Source organism: Trichoplusia ni, chromosome 16, assembly GCF_003590095.1.
Source record: "Trichoplusia ni isolate ovarian cell line Hi5 chromosome 16, tn1, whole genome shotgun sequence".
In the NCBI taxonomy this organism is placed as follows: Eukaryota; Metazoa; Arthropoda; class Insecta; order Lepidoptera; family Noctuidae; genus Trichoplusia; species Trichoplusia ni.
The window spans coordinates 2410744-2433050 of NC_039493.1; the positions used below are offsets into that span (position 1 = coordinate 2410744).

Consider the following 22307-nt stretch of genomic DNA (forward strand, 5'->3'; position numbering starts at 1 on the left):
TCAACCACATCGCTTATAAAACTGTAATTTGTCTGATTCCTAAGCTCGTTTATAAACTTTAGTCACTGACTGTACTCAGGCCTTAATATGTTCATCTGGCAGCATCCGTCGCGCTAATCTCCCTTATCTATTGTACGGGGGAATTAGCTTGTCTGCTAAGATCACCATGACTCAGGCTATCACTACGAATTAAGGCCAGCTCGCCACCTTGAATGTGACGCGATATACCTGTAATCAATTTGTTTTTCTATTTACTTCTTAAGGAGAAGTTATTTCTATACTTGGTTATTAGGTTTTTTGTTCCGTTGGTTGGTGGTTTTTCCTTGTCGATGGTTACTTTTTAACAGTAATATATTAGATTGAAAGCGGCTAAAATAACTTTTCTTGGGCGAATTCTTTATTATTTAGGTCTACGGTTTGCTCAACACTAGCACCCGAATAAAAGGCGTACTTATAATAATAGATTTACAGTACGCGGGGCTGAACTCAAAGACTATAAATACCGATACTTTTATAGATTTATTTTAGTTTCAAATCTGATTTGTATCTTAAACGTAACTTAACTAGCAATCTTTAGATATTGGATCATATCGTGCGCTACGAATATTATGGCAAAACCTAAAAATTGCAAACAATAAAAAACAAGGTAACTAATTTGAATTGTTTTAGCAATTCCTAAGCTAGTTTTTAATCATAACTAATTTTTTGCTTAAAACAGTGAATCAATGTGCCTTAAATACGATTCTATGTAAATGTAAAACTTGTTATAATGATAAGTAACGTTTTACACGAAATGAGCGAACACAATACCATTATACAATAGTCGACCCAATTGACGAACTACCTACCAGTTGTTTTCCACGGAGACGATCAATTGAATGTCTACAATTTATTATACATCGAAAATTATAAGGAAATCCTGCAAGTGAACAAGTGTGGTGAACAATACTTACTCCTTTCTCAATACTTTTATTGGCATAAAGTTTACGCTGGTATTGAAAAAGTCTAGTCGTTAATTGATATTTGACTAGTTCTTACCAGAAGTGAGATTTGAAGACTGACTGAATGATGAAAGTAATATGCTCAATATTGTATTTTATAATAAAGAGGTAGACCAAAAGGCCTGGACAAATGGACGTAGAGACAGCATAACCATAGTAACAGGGTTCTTTCTTTGCTTACCATTTTAGTCCGGAACCCTAAAAACGAAAAATAATATTTAAAGAAGACAAGTGATCTACGAAATACCACAGTTCTAGTAAGTTCCCCTTACCCATACATCACAGTAAGCATAATGACTACAATTAGTCGCCGTGATGAGCGGCCATTCGTCAGCCATTGTGTGAGACGGAAGCCGCTCGGCCGTAACTCGCCAAATATAAATAACCACTCAATTTGTGGAAAAAATATCCATCGTACGAACTTTACGGAGTGGATTGTCACGTCCGCGTGTTAACTTCATAATTTTAGATACTTAGTAATACCAGTATTAGTGTACGTCTTATTTGGAGAACCTTGTTTTCGTTGGGAGATGTTTTTAGAGACGCATCTGCGTGGAACGTAGAAAAAAGTTCTTTAAGGAAATAATTAAATGTTAATTTGTATGTTAATTATATAGAACCTCATAAAGTTAATAAATATGCATGTAACAAGATCAGAGTTGTTAAATTAAATAATAGAGTAATACATTACGTTTTGTTTTTAAAAGTTTAAAATCCTTGCCTTATATTAGGTACAGTCATGTACACAAATAATTAACAATCATAATATTATTATGAACAGTACTTGAATTTATAAAATGCATATTTTTCCTCTTCCCCCTTCATCATTGATTCATAAATAGTGTAAACAAATATAAATAGATAAGAGGGCCCACGGTCACCTGTCCGCATGACCGGCACATAATGCGCTTCCGCCGGAAGACCGACAATCGCCGCCATTTTGATTTCTGTGCGTGGACATTGTGCGCCCGCGCATACCGTGTAATCACTGTTACACAATTTATAGTGATTGTATCGATATCACGTTATTGGCGGGTATTCATGTGTGGAGATGTTAGATGAGATGGACTTTTTGGGGCATAATGCTAATAGTCAATAAACGTCGCACAAAACTAGCAAAAGTTTATAATTTGTTTTGGTATGTTATAGTAAAAAGCATCTCGTGTTGGAGATCCTTTACAGAAATCCAAATTAATATTCCTTTTTATACTTCCTAATTCATTTAATTAATTTCTAAACGTATCCCCATTTCACCAAGTCAAACGTTACTTACAGACTTGAATGGTAATTGTGATATACTAAGTTCCCTATACAAAAATAGCATTGCAGAGTCCACTACCGGTCAAATTAATGACGCCATACAATTTACTTGACGAAAAATCATTAACAGCCCGCGACAGCATCCTAAACAAACAGAAAATTGAGATTTAAAATTACGTCAACGGTTGACATTCGTTACAAAAACAATGCGCTCGCATGCTGTTCACCATTAACCATTGACCTTTCACCTTGACAGCTATAGGTACTGTAAGGTAGGTACATAGAGTTTGATTACTGTATCATTGTTTAGACCAATGTAGAATATTATTATAGTAATATAAAATGGATAAAAATAATGGCTTACGAGTCAAGCAATGACAGAATTGTGCCGAATACTGTCTCTCCAAAATATATACAAAGAGTCTAAGTTGATCAACTAAAAAGTAAGTTAAGATTTCCTCCACATATTAATAAGTCTGCAAAAACAATGATTTTAGCTCATGGGACGTTCGCAAGTGTATTGTATTCTTTTATCCTATAGCAATGGGATCAGGCGCATCAGGGCTGGCGGCCGAGACGCCCGGCGGGGACCTGCGTCTGCCTGCTTCAGGCCTGAAGTTCTCTATCAACCAGCTCCGAGCACTAAACAGTTATGTAGACAATCTTTGGGAAGAGGACCAGAAAGGTGAGATGGCAGAATAATCTGTTTACGTAATTAACTTATCTGTTGATCGATTTTCTCAAAGATTTTCGATGGACTTCAAAAAGATGGTTTAAAATCATCTGTTTTTATATTTGTCACTCTGATCTTCGAACCAGTTGAACCTATTTTATTGGTTTTGTTTTCATTTAACGCAATATAGCTGTCTTTTTTCTCATAAAAATTCAACAAGTTTGGATCAGTAGTTTGTGTGTTTTAACAATGGTATTATTCTCACCTAATAAGAATATAATTTCTGTCTGTGACATACAGGTCGCATTTCGACTGAGCTGGAAAGTGCAGTGGAGAGTTTGGTACAGAGGATAGTTGACGGCGCAGGACAAAGAGATCCAAGGTTTAGATGTTGTCACCTCATTGCACTACATAGAGGGAAAAAGGTAAGTGAATTAAGAAAGTCAACGTTATATTCATTAGTGGTCTACTTCCAATATTTAATATTATATCCTCCTTTAATATCACCGCCTCTTAAAGTAGGTGGTAGTAGCCCCGTGGAAGTGAGACTCGCACAAACGTGGTCAGATCAAAATCCTCTTTAAGAGATTTCAGTTGCTCTATGTGTATAACTCATCGATTCTACCTCTATCCTGAAACAGATGCGCTCCCGTTCCTTAGAATACCTGGTGACCCTAGACTCCCTTCCTCCTCTGAACTTGGGCGATGACTGCCGCCTGCAAGACGGGCCTGTGGGCTACGGGCGCGTGCGACTCTCAGGGAGAGACGCTGATAAGTGGGAGGAGTTCCTCACTCCGTCGGGGTACCTGTGCAGGTGAGAAGTGTTTGGTAAAGAATCAAATATTGTTGTGAGTAGTTAGTCGCCCTGACTGCTGTACCGGAGGTCGTGGATTCGATTCCCACCCAGGACAAAAGTTTATGTGATGAGCAGGATCCGTCAGATCACAATTTTGCTCAGTGTCTGCGTGTGATTTTTCTATAATGTATGTATCTAGGAAGCGGTGGCGAGACGACCTTAACGCTAACCGCGCAGGCTGGTTGCATGCGGCCCAGAATAGAAAATCGTGGAAGGATTTGTGGGAGGCCTTTGCCCAGCAGTAGGCCACAGTGGGCTAGCTATGTTTATCAGTAGTCTGAGACTGGCATTGTATGAAGTTGTGTGATATTATTATTTATAAATTTATTATTTGGTTTTTAATTTTCCTTGTGTAGAGACAAAGTGGTAGAGCGTTGGGTGGAGCTGATCGCTCGCTGCGCGCAGTCGCGCGGCGGCGGCGGCTCGCGCGTGCTGTGTGCGCGGGCCAGCCGGCATGCTGTGCCGTACAGGCACTGCTACCTGCAGAGAGGTGAGGATATAATCGTCTCCTTACATTCCAGTATTTTCTAACAATTGTAGAGATGCCACTTTTCTAGAGGGGCTCTTTTTTACATTATCAACAGATAACAAAGTTTGATTTTACCCAGGTAATGAAACTGGCCTACACCATACAATTTCTACAAATTCCACAATTGTATGCAATCGTAATATGGTATGTCAATTGATACACAAAAGTACACACTGAGATTATGTGCATAAATCTTCCGTCAAAAGGTTAATAACAATGTAAATAATGTTATTCTTTAGAAACGGATTTTCATTGATTCATTTGAAGGAGTCTCTTACAACAGATAAATTGCCAACCTGTAAAAAATCCTTACGTATATAAATGTTACCCCAAATCACATATCCTGTAAAACAAAACAACATCTTCTAGTCGTCACTTAGCCGCGTCGGGAATGCGGTGTCTCCGTGTTGTCCGTTCAGGAATTCTCTCGGACGCTTTGACCAATGTCGGACCGACATGTAGGAACAAGATATTTGACTACCGTTCGAAGCCTTCTTTGAGGAATACTTTGAATAGCGAAATGTAGGGAAGGAAGTGGCTTGAATTTTTGCCTAGATGCGGGAAAATTCACGTTATTTTCCCTGTCGCTGAGTTCGATCTTCGGGTAGAACAAGCAACTGTGTTATCCTTGCATGCTTTTTCCTAGTCTGAGTATCTTTGTGCAAATAACTTGATTGTTTGTGAGACCTCCCGCGATACAAATATTAAATTACTTAATGTGTTCTAATATTAGTAAGTATAATATACTAAATATTATCTTTTTATTTTATATCAATTTACAATTTATTTCAGAGTTTTATCCAACGAGAAGTCTGGGCGTTACCTTTCGTTTCTCATTGTATTTGCAACAAAAAGCTCAATATAACTTGTTTCCTGAACATTTCATAATTTAACAGAAGCTGAAAGCCGACCTATCTACATATAGGCATATAATCACTTTATACCGAACGCTTTTCGAAAGTTCTCGAAGTTTTAATTAAAGGGAAATTTCCGAAGCGGTGGGTGTCGATGGCGGCCCAGATTGTGCACTCGCAGTTAAACTGTTAAGTTCAGCGGTTGCGGTTGGTACAACTAAGCTGTTTATGTAGTTTTCAAGGCTCTTTCGAAAACATTTATCGGAACTAGTTTTTTTGCCTTCTGTATCGAGAAGGTAAAAACGGAACCCTCTTATTGAGGTTCCGCTGTTAGTCTGTCTGTCCATCCGGGAATAGGTTGTATCTTATAAACCGTTTTAGCTATACAGTTGAAATATTCACCGTTTATGTAATTCGGTGATACTAATACTAAAAATAACGACCGAAGTTGAACATCGATTGAAAGGTTTTGAAGGTGGGTTCTCAAAAAAATATTACTCACTCGTTTGTCGCAATTCCGGCTTACACTTGACCGTTTTTAATTATGATAAAGAAAGTAATCAAAACGAAATACATACTTAAGTTTCATTGGTATAAATCCCGATACTGTCTCCAATAAAAATAAGAGACTATTTCATAATTTAATCTGTTCCTGCCATTCAGCTTTAAGCGGAAAACTTTTTACATATTCCTATACAGAAAATACCTATCTATAGTTATTAGCCTGAATAACCGTCTGACTACACTACAGCCTCAACTCTCAGGATTAGTGGAGTATTTACTCACTTTGACAGTTGACCGCAGTTTGTGTCTCGACGGGCTCAGCTCTGTAACTTACTTTCCAGAAAAAATATAACATTAATTTAATCGACTTCCCCTGTTAAATGTTACGCAAATATTTTGATGGAGGTCTAGAGCTATTTTGGTAGATGTATTGTTCATAATTATCTAAGACTGTTTGATTATAAAATAATAGAATATTTGGTAGCGTATGTTTTATTGCGAGCTAAAATGCTGGTAAAGTTGGGACCTAAATTAATCTGTGACGTTTAGAATCCTTCTTAAGAGTTTAAATTTATTCTTATACCGGCTGAACCAGTTCGATTTCTCGTCGTCTGTTTATATATAGTAACATATAATTATACGAATTTTAAGGTTTCGTACCCAAAGAGCAAAAACCGAACCTTATTACTGAGGCTCCGCTGTTGCCGCTTTGACAACATACTAAAAAGTACGCACAAATTTATTTGTCATCCAACCGATTTGTTTTTCTTTGACCATTTTTACGGAACCCTCCAAGTCTCGAATCAGACTCACACTTGACTGGTTTGTATTAATAACAGCCATATTACTTACATAAACATTTTCGGACATCTTTCCACTTTCATTATAAACATTCTTCATATTAAGCTCGTGTAGACATTCTAATATTTCTGGGTCCCCGGGGGACGGACATGAAATATTAAGATTTTTTTTAATAAATTAGGGCTGCCTCGCGACTGAATAGCTCGAATGAAATGAATCTTGCAAAGCGGGAAACGTTGTATTCATTTTATACGTTACATATACCGTACTTACGTAGATACGTTTGAATATACTGAACTAGCTGTTACCCACGGACCCGCCCGCTACAAATGGAAAATAATCCAACGGGAACAAAGAATCAGAATAAAAACTACTATTAGTGTTAATTCAGGTTATAAACTAGATAGTTAACTCTAACATGCACAGATGTGCATCAAGCTTCGTCTAAATCCGTTTACTAGTTTTTGCACGAAAGAGGAACAAGCATCCATGCACACAAATTTGAAATTTGCACTTTTGTAATATAAGTAGGATTCAATTATATCACTCTGCGGTACTGTTAAAGCTTTTAGCCAGTTGGACTCGTTGCGTGGTTGTTACAAAGTCTGATAGCATGTAAATAGGTAGGCAGAGATGGAATTATCTGGAGACATTAACTTTAACGTATTATTGCACTGTATAGAATTGGCTCTATTGTATAAGGAAGTAACTGAATTTTCCAAGTAATTCTTTGAATGATGAAGACCGCAGCCCTCCTGTCTTCATTATTCGTCGATGCATGGATCAGCAGGATAGCATTAACAGCTTTAAAATATGTACTGGCGCTCGTGCCCCATATAACAGAGCTGCCAAAGCGTGATTTCCCTCGGGATAGATTTATCAGTGACCGATGATATTGATGTAGATTATGTGATTTTCGTTTAACGTTTTATTTAAATTTATTTGAAGGGTAGACATACGTGCGTGTTTGTTGAGTAGCGTGATGTATAAGAATTTGAAATTACAATTTAAAAAAATCCCTGATAATATCCTGACTTCGAATTGCAAAAGCTGTGATTTAGTAATTATTACCCTTCACTAACAATAGAATTTCCATATTGTATTTTTCCACCACCTATTTGTGACAGATAGACAGAAACATCAAACTTATAATTACCCCCTTTTTGTGCGTCGGGGGTTAAAAATCATGCTCATACGTGACAATAAGAACGCAAATTATAGCAAAAGCAGCGTAAAAATGAATATTGTGTAAGATATCTCAACACTTAAAGTAAAAGCTGTTTTGACGATTCCCGAAATTAAAACATTATTTCTTAACTTGGTCTGCCAAACATTTCATTTTATGTGGCTCAATAAGGCGCACTGTATTTCACCACATATCCTTTAATAATTAACACCTACGAAACTAAAAGAAGACTGAGAGACTCAAAGTTCCAAGACGACTGCAAGATATATTAATCTTTTCCTAGGATCATCACTGCTTAGCAGTACAGATCGTCGGCTGGCCATAGTGGAGGGCGCGGCGTGGGTCATGGTGCGCGTGGGGGCGGGTGAGGCCGAGGCCAAGCTGATGCTGGGCGCGCGAGTCGAGGGCTGCAGCGCTGCCGCCTACACCTGCAGGATGCCGCTCACGCATCCACTCGCGTTGCTGCATTATACTTGTGCTCAGGGGGTTGGTTCTGATCTATTTGATGGTGGTTTGCTCATGAGGAAAATAATTTAGAATACGTTTATCAGAATGGCGTACCCTTCCTTCCATAGATTTTAGACTGAAGATGATGAAGGTTTACCTACTGATGAAAAATATTACACATTTAATTAAAACTACAGAGATGGAATCAATGGGCTTTATGAACTAAGTTCAGGAATGTCACCTATTACAGAAGACGACAAGCCAATAGGCAGAAGCTTTCTTATTTCAAGAATTTCTCCCCTTTTAAATAGACTTATATCAAAATGTTTGTTGCCTATCCAGGGCTACTACGCAGTGGCAGTAGGTCCTCCATCGTCCCTGGTCTGTGGAGACCGCTCCTCGACCTGGCAGCTGTGGCATCCCTCGCTGGAGGCTGAGCTGGACGCGCACTGCTCAGAGCTGTCCACTGTCGCCAGGATAGCTGGAGCACTCAATGTGCTGGTGGATAAGATGAGAGAGGGGGTGTATCAGGTACAATTCATAAAAAAGTCATTTATTCAAATTAGGCTACCGAGTAGCACTTTTTGAAGGTCAGGTTACATTGAACAGCACCCAGTTCCGCCCATCCGTCAGTAAGGACTTCCAATTAATATTGTTCTTTTTTTAAATCGTAAACGGTATTTAATAAATGCTTGATGATGTTGTGTGAGTATTGTCTCGGAAATAAATATGATGGTCAATACAGAGATAGCTGCTATATGACTATTCAAATTCGGGTATTTCCCAATTTAAATAATATTTTTGTTATTTAAATAAACCGAAAGCCACTTTAGCTCTGTGTTTCAAAATTCCCTCATAAATTAAATTTCTTTATGTCACGCCATGAAGCAAGGTAGTTCTAATTCTTGATATTCTTACTTTTAATTCTAATATTGAAGTTCAAAAGTCTTTATTTCTCTTATAAAACATTAAATTACTGAATTACATGCCCCGCAATACCGTTGATCCTACGTGTAACTGGTTGCCATTGCTAGGGCACCCTCCGCGTGCTGAGCCGCTACGCCGCTAGCTGCGCGCTGCGGCGGCGCCTGGACCGCTGCGCGCAGTACCCGCAGGCGGCGGCGCGCTGCTGTGTGGCCGCACACGCCTCGCATCACTTACTGCTCGTGCTGGATGCGTGAGACTACTTCTCATTGGAGATTTTCTTTAATTCCCACGTTTTTATATACTCATTGACTTTAATCTTTGTTTTAAACTACTCCCACTGTCGCAGGGCGTTTCACAAACATTTAAGTCGCAGGCACAAAGACATCCAGATTCAGAATGTGGATCTCATAAATTTGTTGACCTAGTAGGGCTCGAACCCACCACGTCACAACAGCATGTATGGCGTGATGAACACTCGCCTATACGCGCAGTCGTAAACGATGGATATGCAATCCGGACGCGATTATCGCTGCCTATTTGCAGTACTGATGAAATTTTTGAGGCCTAGGTTTAGTTATCCACTTAGATTACCATGCAAGAGTTGAATTTAAACCTGGTAAAATATTCTACTTGACGTTACATAGTGACACCGTGTAGAAAAATCATCCTATACTTTTTCCAGTTTAACTTTATAGCTATATAAGTACAGCTTGGTCAAATTCCGATATTTTTCGGTCTCCCTAGTTTATACGGGGTGTGTGAGCGCGGCGGTGTGGCGGGCTACGTGTACCCCGTGGAGCGTGGCTCCGTGGTGAGGCGCGGGGCTCGCGACGCAGACTGGCTGTTCGATGCCGCGTGTGTCAAGAGTTGTCTGATGCAGATGCATCATGTCACTGGTAGGCTCTTACAAGTCTACTTCTGGGTTACGTTTTAAAAAAAAAAACTTTCTTTGTTACTCCTATCTTAGCTTTGACTAAGTAGTTATTAGTTAGCTATCTGGATTTAAGGGATATAAACCTCGTTCCTGATGATAGCGTATCAAATTCTATGTGGTGGTAAAAATGTACTAACATTTATTTTTACTCTACTAATATTAAGATAATATTAATAGGTATATTAATATAATCTACTAACATTTACTTTACTCTTTCTAACCATTTTCTTTAACTTACATTACCTGTCCATATATTTGGGCAAATCTACCTTGGTTCTGGCCATCCTCTTCAGAACTACATATATCCACTCAACACTATCCAGCCCAATACTTTTCACTTCACCACTGCCCCCTACAGGTGAAGACATCCCCCCGACTCCATCAGAGACCCTGGAAACCGCTCTGTTCAGTCGCTGGGAGAGTCTGAACAGAGAGGCGAGGATATCAGCAGGCCCCACCCCGGTGTACTCCAGGCGCCAGCTCGCCTACTTATGGAGGGTCGCCAGCGAACTGCTCAAGTGCAAGAGCTTGGTTATGGTGGTAAGTGGTAACCTTTAAACAGACAAAAAAAGACGAAGATGTTAATTTAATTGATTTTTGAAGACGTTAGTCTGCTCGGAAGTTTAAAGAAGATAGTTCCCTTGTATTTTTCAATGTGTCGTATTTTTGCTCGCACTAAGTTATTTGGTTTGTTTTTTTTATAGTCAATTCAGTTAAGCATTTAAAGATATCAATATCCTTAATATTAAGACTAAACCATTTAGAATATTTCTAGTCCTTTTAACTCAAATTTAAGTCAACGGTTCAAAATAAGCAGAACATTCCTTTCTATCAGGAGAATCACAGCACCTTCCGCGCAAATTTGATCCAGGCCACATCATTGGACCAGGAGCCCGTGGAAGACTTGATCCACATCCTGGCAGTCATGCTGGACCAGGCCCGGGACCTGTACCTTAACAACTTCCACAGCAGGACTGCGGCTGAGTTCAATAGAGAACTGTCTGTTTATAGGTGAGCTTGGATACATTCTGATAAAAGTTTCATGAAAGTGCTATTTTCTAAGCAGTTTGTAAAGTAGTTGTAGTTTATTGAAAGCGTCTTGTATACTTTCTTGTGATGGATTATGAAAAAAATAATTCAATAGGGACTATATTTTATTTCGAATACAGAATAAAAACTCACTAATTTAAAATCTCTAAAACAAGTTATTTAACACACAATGTGTATTCAATAAAACAATTTTTCCTAAATAGTTGCCCAACAGCTCTAACATGCTTCCAAATTATTATTTTTTTTCATGAAACCATTCGTATACACTCATTCGACGCCATCAATTCCAAAAGTACAAAAGATCAATATTTTTTTTATTAAAATAGGTCAAAGAAATGGAATAAGCTAAAGGACTATTACGACGCATCATCCTCTTGCCTTATCGATGCCGTCAGACGAGACCCTGAACTCCGTCGCGAAGACCTGAAAGACCCCATCACAGTCATGAAGAAGATCCTCAACTGGCTCTACAAAGGCTCGAAGGACGACAAGAAGTACCTAGGACCAGTCCTAAAGCCCTACCTAGATAGCCTCTTCACCAGCTCCATGGAGAACTCCTGGTTTCTGGAGGATTTTGAGGCGAAGAAAGGCTTGCAGGAGTATGAAGGGTTGAAAGAGTATTGTATGGGTGTCCATGATGGGAGCTTGGAGCCCTGCATGGGATTGTTGGATGCTGCTAAGAAGTTCGCCTGGGCTAAAGCTATGGTTGATTTTGTGGATCGTTTCCGGCATATTGGTGAGTAATTCGTTTTTATTGATTTTATTGTCCATAATATCAACTGTTTAATTTATTTTAACAGCAACAACATGCAACCCTCTTGAAATAAGAACCACCAAGCCAAATTATATTAACATTTTTGAGCTTCATTTCAAGTCAAATCAAAAAGAATCATCAAAATGGGTTCTCTCTTTCTTCGTACCAAGTAGTGACGTAACAAATATAAAATAAAACATACTTGAGAAGTCGGTTGAATAGTGGGACAGAGTTTCTGCGGCTAACTGAAACTGCCTTGGTTAAAAGTGAAAATAAAAAACCATTCTTTTAAAATGTAATTTGATAGCATTGTTCCAAAATGCCTATAACATTTCCCTACTCTGAAAATTTAACAGCATAAAATTAACACGATTTTTGCTGACCTTCGCATAAATTTTATGCTGTATAATAAATAATGTTGGGGTATCGACATTTCATGAATAAATGCAGGCATTACAGTTTGATTGTTAATTAACAAAGCCCATGGGCTTAGCAGCGTTAAACTGTTGCGGTGAATACATAGAGAGCCCACATTTAGCTAAATTGCGGGGTTAATAACGTAATCACCACTGCAATTGTAGAACTACCGCAAATTGTAGATACCGGTGTTTTGATGAAGTATTTTGGTAAAGTTTTTGCTTTCTAATCGGCTTTGGTTTTGGTTAGGAATAAGGTTATGTTTCATCTTCCACTAGAAAAAAAACATCTTCTATATGTTTTTTGAAGATCGATTATTTCTTATCCGTTTATTGCGAAGATTCTTGTTCAGTTAAGCCTACGAGTGTTTTAAATATCTCAGACTTCTAATTTTTCTTCTAAGCTAAAATTAACAAAATATGTCAGTAGTGTAATGCGACACACTCGTTTACTCCACTTTTCTTTTTGTTCTCATATCTACTCTTCCCTCCCAACCATTATAACCTCAAAATATCCTTAAAACAAAACAAAACTATTTTATATCACAATCCAGTGGATCAAAATTTCAAGATCGTTTCGCATGCAGCTGAATACGTTAGCATTTTTAATACGACCATTGTTATTTGAACTGCGGGCCGCTGTTACTGTATAGTGGGTATGGGTCACAGTTTGCTGGATGGATGTTAATGCCGGTTGTGGCCGGTTGGGATATAGAAAGACTGGATGTGACAAGTGGTAGACCGGTGGTCTGTGTGAGAGGAAATGTGTAATTCTGGTTGCATTTATTCGTAACGTCAAAATATCGTTTATTCTGTACAATTAGGTCTTTCTTGATGGCAACCTAGTATCAGAGATTTTAAATAACCTGTGACGTGCTTTTAAAACACCTGTGAAAAAATCGAAAATCTAAAACATTTGAAATATTTTGAAGAACTTTTTTTTGGGGTATATACAAAATCACCGTGTCTGTCCATCGTGAATTTTACTAAACGCATTGTCCTATAACTTCTGGTAATGTTACTATACTGTTCACCTACCAAGAAAAACATAACTTTTTGCCAATTCACTTTATGTTCCTCATTACTCCCGGTCCTTCCAGCCATCTACATCCATATAAAAGTTAGTAACTGTGGCGAGTTGCAAATCCCGTCCAAGTTGCGGACGCGGCGCTGAGTCGGTCCCCGAGTTGTTCCCGACGAGCCAGCACATAGCGTATCTACCGCTCTAGTATAATGGACACATCTGTCAGGTCTTCTATAGTAACCTCTACGGGCGGGATAAACAGAAAAGACGTAAGACGAAGACGCGTCGCAGACCCGACGCGCGACGGAGTCATACTAAACGCAAGAAAACTTTGTGACACAAAATAAAAGAGAGAAATGGCGTGGGCGAAAGCGTCGGAAGACTGCTCAATTTGTGCTTCTTTAGTCTTTTAGAAACTAACTAAGGGATCGCGTTCTCTTCTTAAGTCCAGACAATATATACATTGTATCATTACTCTAGCCATAATCACTACTCAAAGGATTCAATTCATTCTTCTAAACACATCCCTTGACAGGCATCCCTGGTCGAAACGCTTCCTAATGTTCCTCCTAAGAGAAATTAGAATCCAATCAAAACAAATTTGTTCCACGTTCTCTGCTAAATTCGAACTTTAATATAACAAAAGATTTGATATTCGCTGAACATAGAATATTTAATGTAGCAACATCTCGGTTCGGTTTTATTGTATCTAGGTTTTCTGGAGCTAACCGTTTCGAGGCGGCTGAGTCTTGCAATCCCAATATCCTCTACCCACGATTACGTAACACAATGCAATACTGTTTCTGATATATTTTGTTGCTGAAAAGCAAACTCGGAAAGGAAAATCTTTTTGCAACTTTGAAGCATTTTAACATTTTCTGTGAGATACGTTTAATTTGTATAGTATAAAGTTACGTCAAAGTTATGTATGACGAATTGCAGAAAAATAATAATTGTTGTAACGCGGCAGCGAAACGTTTTGGTGAGTGCAATACATTAAAGGTGTTTGTTTCTACTTCCATGTCAAGATTACTTTAAAACTAGCAAACTGTATCTTTTAATGCCTTACTGATGTCTTTATAACCACTCCGACGAAGTCGAAAAAGTTCTACAAAAACATAAACTAGTACTGTTGAAATATTGTTGCCACCTAAAATATAACATTTTCTAATTTTGTATACGATGTGATCAAAGTTACAAATGTACACAGATACCAATAAACGGACGTAGAAGTATTCTCTTTTGTTCCTTATTACATTTAAATTTAAATATAGCAAAGGCATATTAAAGTGGCATAAACCGTTCTTCCAGAGTTCCGCCTAATATTTCCTACTGGGGAAGGCATGGCGGTATCGTACCCTATCAAGCTGCCGTCTCGCCGCGAGCACAGCTCGGCCCGCACGCTGACGCTGAGCCGGCGCGACAAGGCCGAGGCCAAGCTGCGGCTGGCGCGGCGCTGCGTGCTGGGGGCCTTCGCGGCGGGCCTCGTGGGGGACAGGAGGTAAGGGTAGTGTGACATGCGAGGGAGGTATCACATGGACTGGAAGGCGATCTCAGATCAAAAGCGAGATCCTTCATGCTAAAGTGGCTGACATTGGTACCTTATGCGTAATGGCAGAATATCGAGATTCATTTGTTAAAAGGCTTTCGCTGCCTTTGCTGAAGGCTTGGAGGGGGCAGGAGGCAAGGATAGTAAAGTACCAGTAGTGTATCACGAAAACTATAGTGAAGTCACAGCTCAAATGCAAGGTCTGCGTGCAAAAGAAGCTGAAACGGGCTTAGTAAGGGCAGAATATCTAAATTCGGGTATCGAATTATTTTCTTGTTATTGGGTCTTTACGGTACAGGTACTTTTGAACATGATATCTGACTGTTGACTCTAGTTGAGCATAATTGAGAAGCACATTTGTCTTCGGGCTAGGATGCAAACTCAAAGGTTCTTGCGTAGGCATGTATTATTCGAAGACTAGAATTAAGATTTCTGTATCCTCTTGTTTTCTTCGTGGCTATTTTTCAAATAGTGATGTGTCTTTAAGAGAAAGTTTTTCCTCTTTCAAAGACAATACGTAACATTTTTTGATATGCAATTTTATTTCTGAAAAAATACGAATACTTTTTATAAAAAGTGCCAAAATACTCATGCACATTTGCTCCACATTTGGTAACACTTACCTGTAGGGATGTAGCGCCGGACTATCGTGTCAGTGCTTCGCAGATCGCTCTGGCAGCCTTCCAACCTGCCCCGGATGTTATTCTGACACCCGCCAAATTGATTGCTGGACTTTGGAGAAGTGGAGAAATGTTTATTTTTAGTACGGAAAGTTTGATGTTGAGATATAATTAAAAATATATGGCCAGGTTGTATCTAAAAGATCCTTTATCTAGCAGTTAACTGCGATAAGTTGAATTCATTGACCGAATTAATTGTTTTTGTACGTAGGTTTCTATATCCACTGCAAGCATTCATTTCTCCAGTGGGTTTGTCCGAATGGGTTTCCACGGCCCGGTACACAAAGGGCAAGAGAATGAATAAGTATGGGTGTATTAGTAACACTAGTCTGACTCTTCCTTCTGCTGAACCCAAAGCGGGAGGAGTCACTTGGAAAAAAGGCATTAATTTGTATTTGTCTTATAACACAGAAACACTCATAATACAGAAACGAAAGATCGATAAAAACGTTTAAAAGTCGAATAGGGTAGGAAAATATAAATAGAAATATATTATAGAAATACTTCACTAGAAGCTATCAACTATAATTCTCAATGAAATCTTTCCAAATCTGTTCAGCTGTTAGTATCAACCAACAAACATCTACTAGCTATAACGTCCAAACACAAAGGTTTAAAACCGAACTCCCCATTACGGCATTCAAAAGTTGAACTAAAATATAACAATGTATCAAAACTGATCACAAATAGCCGTAACTGAGTCCGTTAGCCGTATCGTTCCGTGGAGCATCGTTAAAAGTTCCGCCGCCGGTTAAGCAGAGTTAACCAATGTTTGTGTACCGTAGACGAACAATTAACTCGAAAATGATTTTGAAACTGAAATGCTTTCAATTATGAAAAATGGATTTTTGTTTGAGAAAAATGAAATGGTTTTCGTAGTTTACTGTGTCTTGATTGAGAAATTGAAGTTGTGATGGATTTTTGATGTGTATTTGTGGGAGAAAATTAGAGAAATAAAATGTGTGAATGACAAGGTTCACGTGCGTATAAATCTTTGATAAATACATTTAATTAATTATATGTAAATGTATCTGTAGTTGGGCTATTTAATATATCTTTCATAAAAAAAATAAGAGTAGGGAATTAGAAGTAGATTTCGTTTTTTTGAACTTGTCATCCAAATATCAACACGCAATTATGAAAAGGATAAACTCAAGCAAACTTTTCTATTTCGTATCTCATAACTAACAAACAGAATAGAACGACAAATACACACGTCATTTCAAAACCGTGTCACTTTGACATCGGAAAGTTACAAACAAACAAACATTCGATTATCGAGGCGTGAGCAACGACCGACTGATTTATCATTCTAATAAGCCTGAAATATCGTTGTTGATAAGCACAACCATAGTTCCCTAGATCAATCAACTATACAGTATTGTCACAGGAAAATGAACCTTATTCCTTTATAATAAGCACCAACACTATCCCAGTTTGTGGAACTACTATAGTGAAACAGGAAAATAGACCTTACTGTATTGTAATAAGAACCACACAGAACTCCCGAACAATTATTATATTGTTAAAGGAAAATCTACTCTACTCCATTGTGATAAGGTTCTGATTTTAGACAGTGTGGTCGACTGTTCATATTATTTTGAGGTTAGACCGTGAGGGTTGTCAATCGATGTGTAATGATAGGCATGTGTTCCAGTAATAAGGATGGGAATTACAGTAATTGGCGGTATTCATCATTGTATCGTACTATTCTCTATGCACGCTAGTACAATGCAATTGTGATACTAAATTTAACTCGAATAGAGTTTTAGTTAGATTTTAGAAGCCATCATTAGCACTACAAGAAAATAACTGTTGTATCCTAATGGTTGTTTAATTGCTTCTTACCAATGTTTCTTTAATTTGTTTGGGCTAGAAAATGAGAGTTTACTGAAATTAGATTTATTTTTACTATAATTTTATTAACTTAAAATATTGTTTTGTAATTCGCATTAAAAAATTCCAAATGTTCCTAATCGTGTTTTTTTTATGTAAAGAACAAGGGTACTCATTGTATAGGAATGTATCTCAAACGGTTGGACCGGTTCCGGTGAATTTTGGTTTGCGACATGCGGCGAGCAACAACTAGTAACCCAACTAAGCTTAAATGTTCATCTACTTTCAAAAGATGTTCGTTAAAAATTCCTAGTTCTTGTTGTGTTTTTTTTTGCTATGCCTGTTTGGTATCGAGTAGTCAAGCTTTTTATTTTCTTTTCTTTCCTCGAAGTCATACTTAGAACTACTTTGAAGTATTGGATTTTTAAAGGACTTCACAAGTATTTGTAAAAGGTTTCAATCGCTGGCGTTATTTGCTGAGGTTTACTCATGCAGCACTTTATAACGTAGAGCTATAAATATCCGCTAAGTTGAGAAGTTGACTATTAAAGTTATAGCTAAACGAAGTACTGTTAGTACAGTCAAGAACAAACCACGGGTTTCTTCGCATTTAGTTTCTCTAAATAACTGTACATAAGCAAAATCGACGACTTTATATTGTGCTTTTACTACTAAACTACCTGTTTAGGAGGCTAAGTAAAAATTTACAAGTTCAAAGATACTAAACACCCATTTCTACAAGTCACTGAAAAACATTGATACTTTTACCAACTTTTTTTGCTGACTCTTCTATTATCCATATCTTTTTTAATATTTATTTTTGTTTACAGCATATTATATTATGCCGCTATCATCTAGATATTTATCTCTCTAAACTCCATGTCCACATGTGATCCATGGCCCTACCAACGCTTGGACGCGCTATTTGTCACCCAGTGACAAGGGTATCGCCTATCTCCGATCATGATTTGCGATGTTTGACGAGCTCGTTTACAGATCATTATAGCTATCTGCTCCTAAGTGTTGAATATAGCTTCCTTTTTCAAGGTCACTTTAACTCTCTCCATCCTTTAATTTTATGCCACTAAAGCTTTTTTATAATGCCGTTTGCATTATAAAAAAACTCAAAATTCTGATTAAAGTTCAACTTCATCAGGTACGCCTTTAGAAAAAAAACCTTCGTCGCACTGTTTCAAATGTAATGCAACAAAGACTCACGCTTTTGAGAAAAACAAATTTTGAAATTTTGTTCAGCTGGCTGAAAAAATGAGATGAACAGCTGCCACACAAGATAAGTGTTCAGCACGTTTCCATTCTAGTCCCAATATTTAACAAGCATTTTTAGAAACACGTCTATAAATACATTTAAAAAAAAAGATAACTATCATGAGATGGGATCAGTGATTTATCGAATGTCTGATTCAATGAATAATTGTCATTTATCGATAAGATGTCGACGTAACGAGGTCCGTGATTAATGAAAGGATTCAATTCGCTCAGACCGGGCTCAAACGATTCCTGAATACCTATTTTGTCACTAGCATAAAATAGTTTTGGATAGATGGAGGTTAATAATGACGTTAATTGTGTCTATCTGTCTTTTTACACATATCGCTGTATCTAATTATGATTTTCTATGGTTTATTTTAGATCTGGTAAAGAAACTTTTTGTCCCTTGTGACCCCTTTTTGTCTTCAAAAACTTTTGTTTAAAAACACTTCAACAAGAAATAAAAACTCTATTCTTTCTGTCTTAGGCCAAAACAAAAACCGATATCACGTCACGAGAGCAGTGACGAGATTTTAGCAAACGTAAAAACTGGTAACTACTGGAGGACAACCAAACCAGACATCATTCCATCCTCATCCGTCCAGGACATCTCCAGGGACACTCTAGATCTTCCGAAGGTCAGGAGGCGATCACGAAGGCATCGCCCAGCGACCTCATACGGCTTTCCAGAAATTTCCATTACTGATCAAGCTGATACGAAGACCATGAGGCGGAAATACCACACGTTGAAGAGTTTGGTGTATACTGAGCCGGTGGAGAATATCAGGGAGATGAGGGAAAGGCCGAGGTCTGCTGGGTCTACTGTCAAGAACAAGGAGTCGCTCAGTAGACCGAGTATTCTGGAGACATTGGATTTTATTAACAGTGTGAAGAGCGCTTTGTGTGGTGAGTATAGGAAAATTCACGTCTCATGAATGTTTTTCTAGATCACTAAATTTCTCTTCCTGAGACGTTTGTATTGTGTTTCTAAGACTGACTGAAGTTTTCAAATTGTTTGTTCTTTAAATAACTGATTCACAAAATGTACTGATACACAAAAAAGGCTTGCAATTTCCTAAGAGCGTAAGAGAAAAAAATACAATAATAAAGTATAAAAAATGATGTTGTCCTATTTTCTTCTCTAAAATTTTGGCAGCCAAGTTCAATCCGGGAGATTACAAAAATTAATAAATTACACATAATAAATGACTCCGCGATACCTTAATCCCCGCGAGACGAGTCGCGATACAAAGTTAACGTACCGTAATATCTTACGCATATCATTAATTATCTATTTATAATGACTTTTTAATCCTACCTTCCAAGTTTACTCGTTATGAAGCATAAAACAATGAAACTTTTGTACTGTTATTTAACAAATTTTTGACTACTTACAATCTGGAGTACAGGTTCATCCGTCAAGTTCCGATGCCACTTTATTGGTCACTTATGAGATTTGACGAGTGCCTATCAGGAGCCTATTTGTTCCTATCGGGTTTTTAATTTTCTCATTAAGTTCCTTAAGATTCTGGCATTAAAACTGGATTCTAAAAGGATCCTTCTCTTGGCTTTTGTAGTTGAAGAGTCAGGAGCGTCTGACGCTGAAGACACAGCGTGGTCTCTGGAGGACGAGTGGCTAGTAGGTCAGTGCGCGCCGCTGAACCTGGTGTCGGCGCGGAGCGGGCTGCGCGGCCTGCACCTCGCGCTGGCCGAGCTCGTGTTGGCGCTGCTGCAGAGGGGACGGTTCACTGTGAGCGTACTGCGCGAATACTAATATAGTATATAATAGCAGGGTTTTTGGGAAACAAGAGACATGATGGAGGTAAAATTGACAATAAATGTAGATAAGAAGTTATTCAAAAAAGTTTCCACAGTATTTCAATACATTTGCGCCGAACGAGAAGAAACATTTACAATAATTGAAATTATTATAACAATGATGGTGGGTTGGTTGGTTAAGAATAAATAATAGTTATTGTAACGCTTCAGAGGTTATCGTAGTTTGCGGAAGAGTGCAGAAGCACGCCTCTCACCCGTGGCAGGGTTCTCCCAAACTCTCACAAGATATCCGGTTTGATTTTTGATTGGTCGCAACTTCACTTATTGTCTTTCTTTGTGTTTCAGATTCTACAGGAACTATGTTCGTTTTTGGGCGATGCCAGTGAAGGAGCTCTGTTTGCTCTGCACCGACTCGCCAGAGCGGCTAGATCAAGAAGTAGCGAGAGGGCTTCCAGGTGACTTTTAATACATTCCGCATATATCGCATCATTGGAGACCCGAAGCCAGTGTCTCATGAACCTGATCTTCATTTTCAGTTCTTGGCGACTGCCCGAAGCTGAGGGTGCAGTGATGGAGGCTCCTCAGAAGTACAAGGTGCGCTCCCCGGACTATGTTTCCGGGGACGAGGCTCCACCTCCCCCCCCTCCACTGCCCAGAAACTCCAGTATTGGAAGACAGGTGAGTTGACATCAGAATGTAGTACCTACTCACTAAGCGAAAATAGTTCGTTTTCGCGGTTTTTGTTCAAAAAGTCTAGTAGGTGAACAAAAGCCACATGCCTAATATTTTTTTAAGGAATTTCTGATTTTATTTCCTGAAATTGTTATTCCTGTTGACCTGATCAAAACTAAAAATTAAGAAGTGACATAATCCCAAAACACTTTACTTCCAGGTTTCCCAACGTCACACGGACTACCACCCACCAAGCCGTCTCCAACTGGACTCTACCCCGCCACATCAAAACCCCCTCCACACACACTACACAGGCATCATCAACCCAATATACGACATTAAAATGCCAAAAAACAAATTCTCAGTGAAACGATCCAAATCTTTAGGCAGAAGTTTCAGTACTAAAAGTCTAGGTCTCGAAATCACCAGGTACAATATAACTCTAGGTCATAAAAGTGGGAAGAAGACCAATGATGTGGTGACGGCCATTACTGGGATGACAGGAGAGACTGGTTTGGAAGCCAAAGGACATTTCTTCCAAAGATCTACCGCTGAAGTCGTAGGGGACTCTTATAGGCTTAGTAGGGTGACTATAGATTAGGTGTTTGAGGAACTGTCTTCGTTGTCTGGTACTGAAAAATAAGTATTAAAGATTTAGAGCGTTAATTACAGACGATTAAAAATGCTGCAGGTTAAAAAAATTGCAAACTCGATTATACGAATCGAGTTTTTCATTTTCTTTGATCTGTATATCTCATTTTGCATTAAAACTTTATTTATACTAGCTTCATATGGAGAGTCCACACAAGTACTTAATTTTTTACTTAAAAAGATTTTGATTAGTATTTAGATGAGCTGTACACACACGCATGTAAACACATGAAGAAAACAGTATTACTGAAGATTTGGAAAGATACTTTAGAAGATGTGTTTAGACAATGTTTATTATTTACAAATATATATTATGACGTTAATTAAAATAAATGACTTTTGTTTGTTAATTTGTGTCTTCTCTTATTATGACTAAATATTTCCAATCATTTTTAGTTCAGTAGCTGCAAGATTTAATTTCACTTTAGCAAACAATATTATGTAGGTTGCGGATGTGACATCCACTCAAGATGTATGCAAATAATAAAAACTCTATTTATTATAGTGTATGTAGGACAAAATTTGGTAAAAGCCATGCCCAAAAACATACGTAGATGTAAGAAAAACAGAATAAAATGTGTAAACGATAGTACTGACCCTGACTGCTATACTGGAGGTGGTGAGCAACAATCATTAGTGTATGTCTGAAGGTACT

The 22307-nt window shown here is 38.2% G+C and overlaps 1 protein-coding gene across 1 annotated transcript; it reads left to right on the plus strand.

The window, feature by feature from the left end:
• The first annotated feature begins 2522 nt into the window (after positions 1 to 2522).
• Positions 2523 to 21874, plus strand: LOC113502011. The gene is made up of 18 exons (XM_026883366.1): positions 2523 to 2533; positions 2803 to 2946; positions 3235 to 3359; positions 3576 to 3748; positions 4147 to 4280; positions 7948 to 8150; positions 8454 to 8642; positions 9146 to 9288; positions 9783 to 9934; positions 10331 to 10512; positions 10808 to 10983; positions 11349 to 11758; positions 14528 to 14717; positions 19038 to 19456; positions 20128 to 20300; positions 20675 to 20784; positions 20866 to 21007; positions 21222 to 21874. Exons 2-18 carry the CDS (start codon positions 2805 to 2807, stop codon positions 21600 to 21602), a joined length of 3444 nt encoding a protein of 1147 aa, XP_026739167.1. The 5' UTR covers positions 2523 to 2533; positions 2803 to 2804; the 3' UTR covers positions 21603 to 21874.
• Positions 21875 to 22307: the final 433 nt, after the last annotated feature.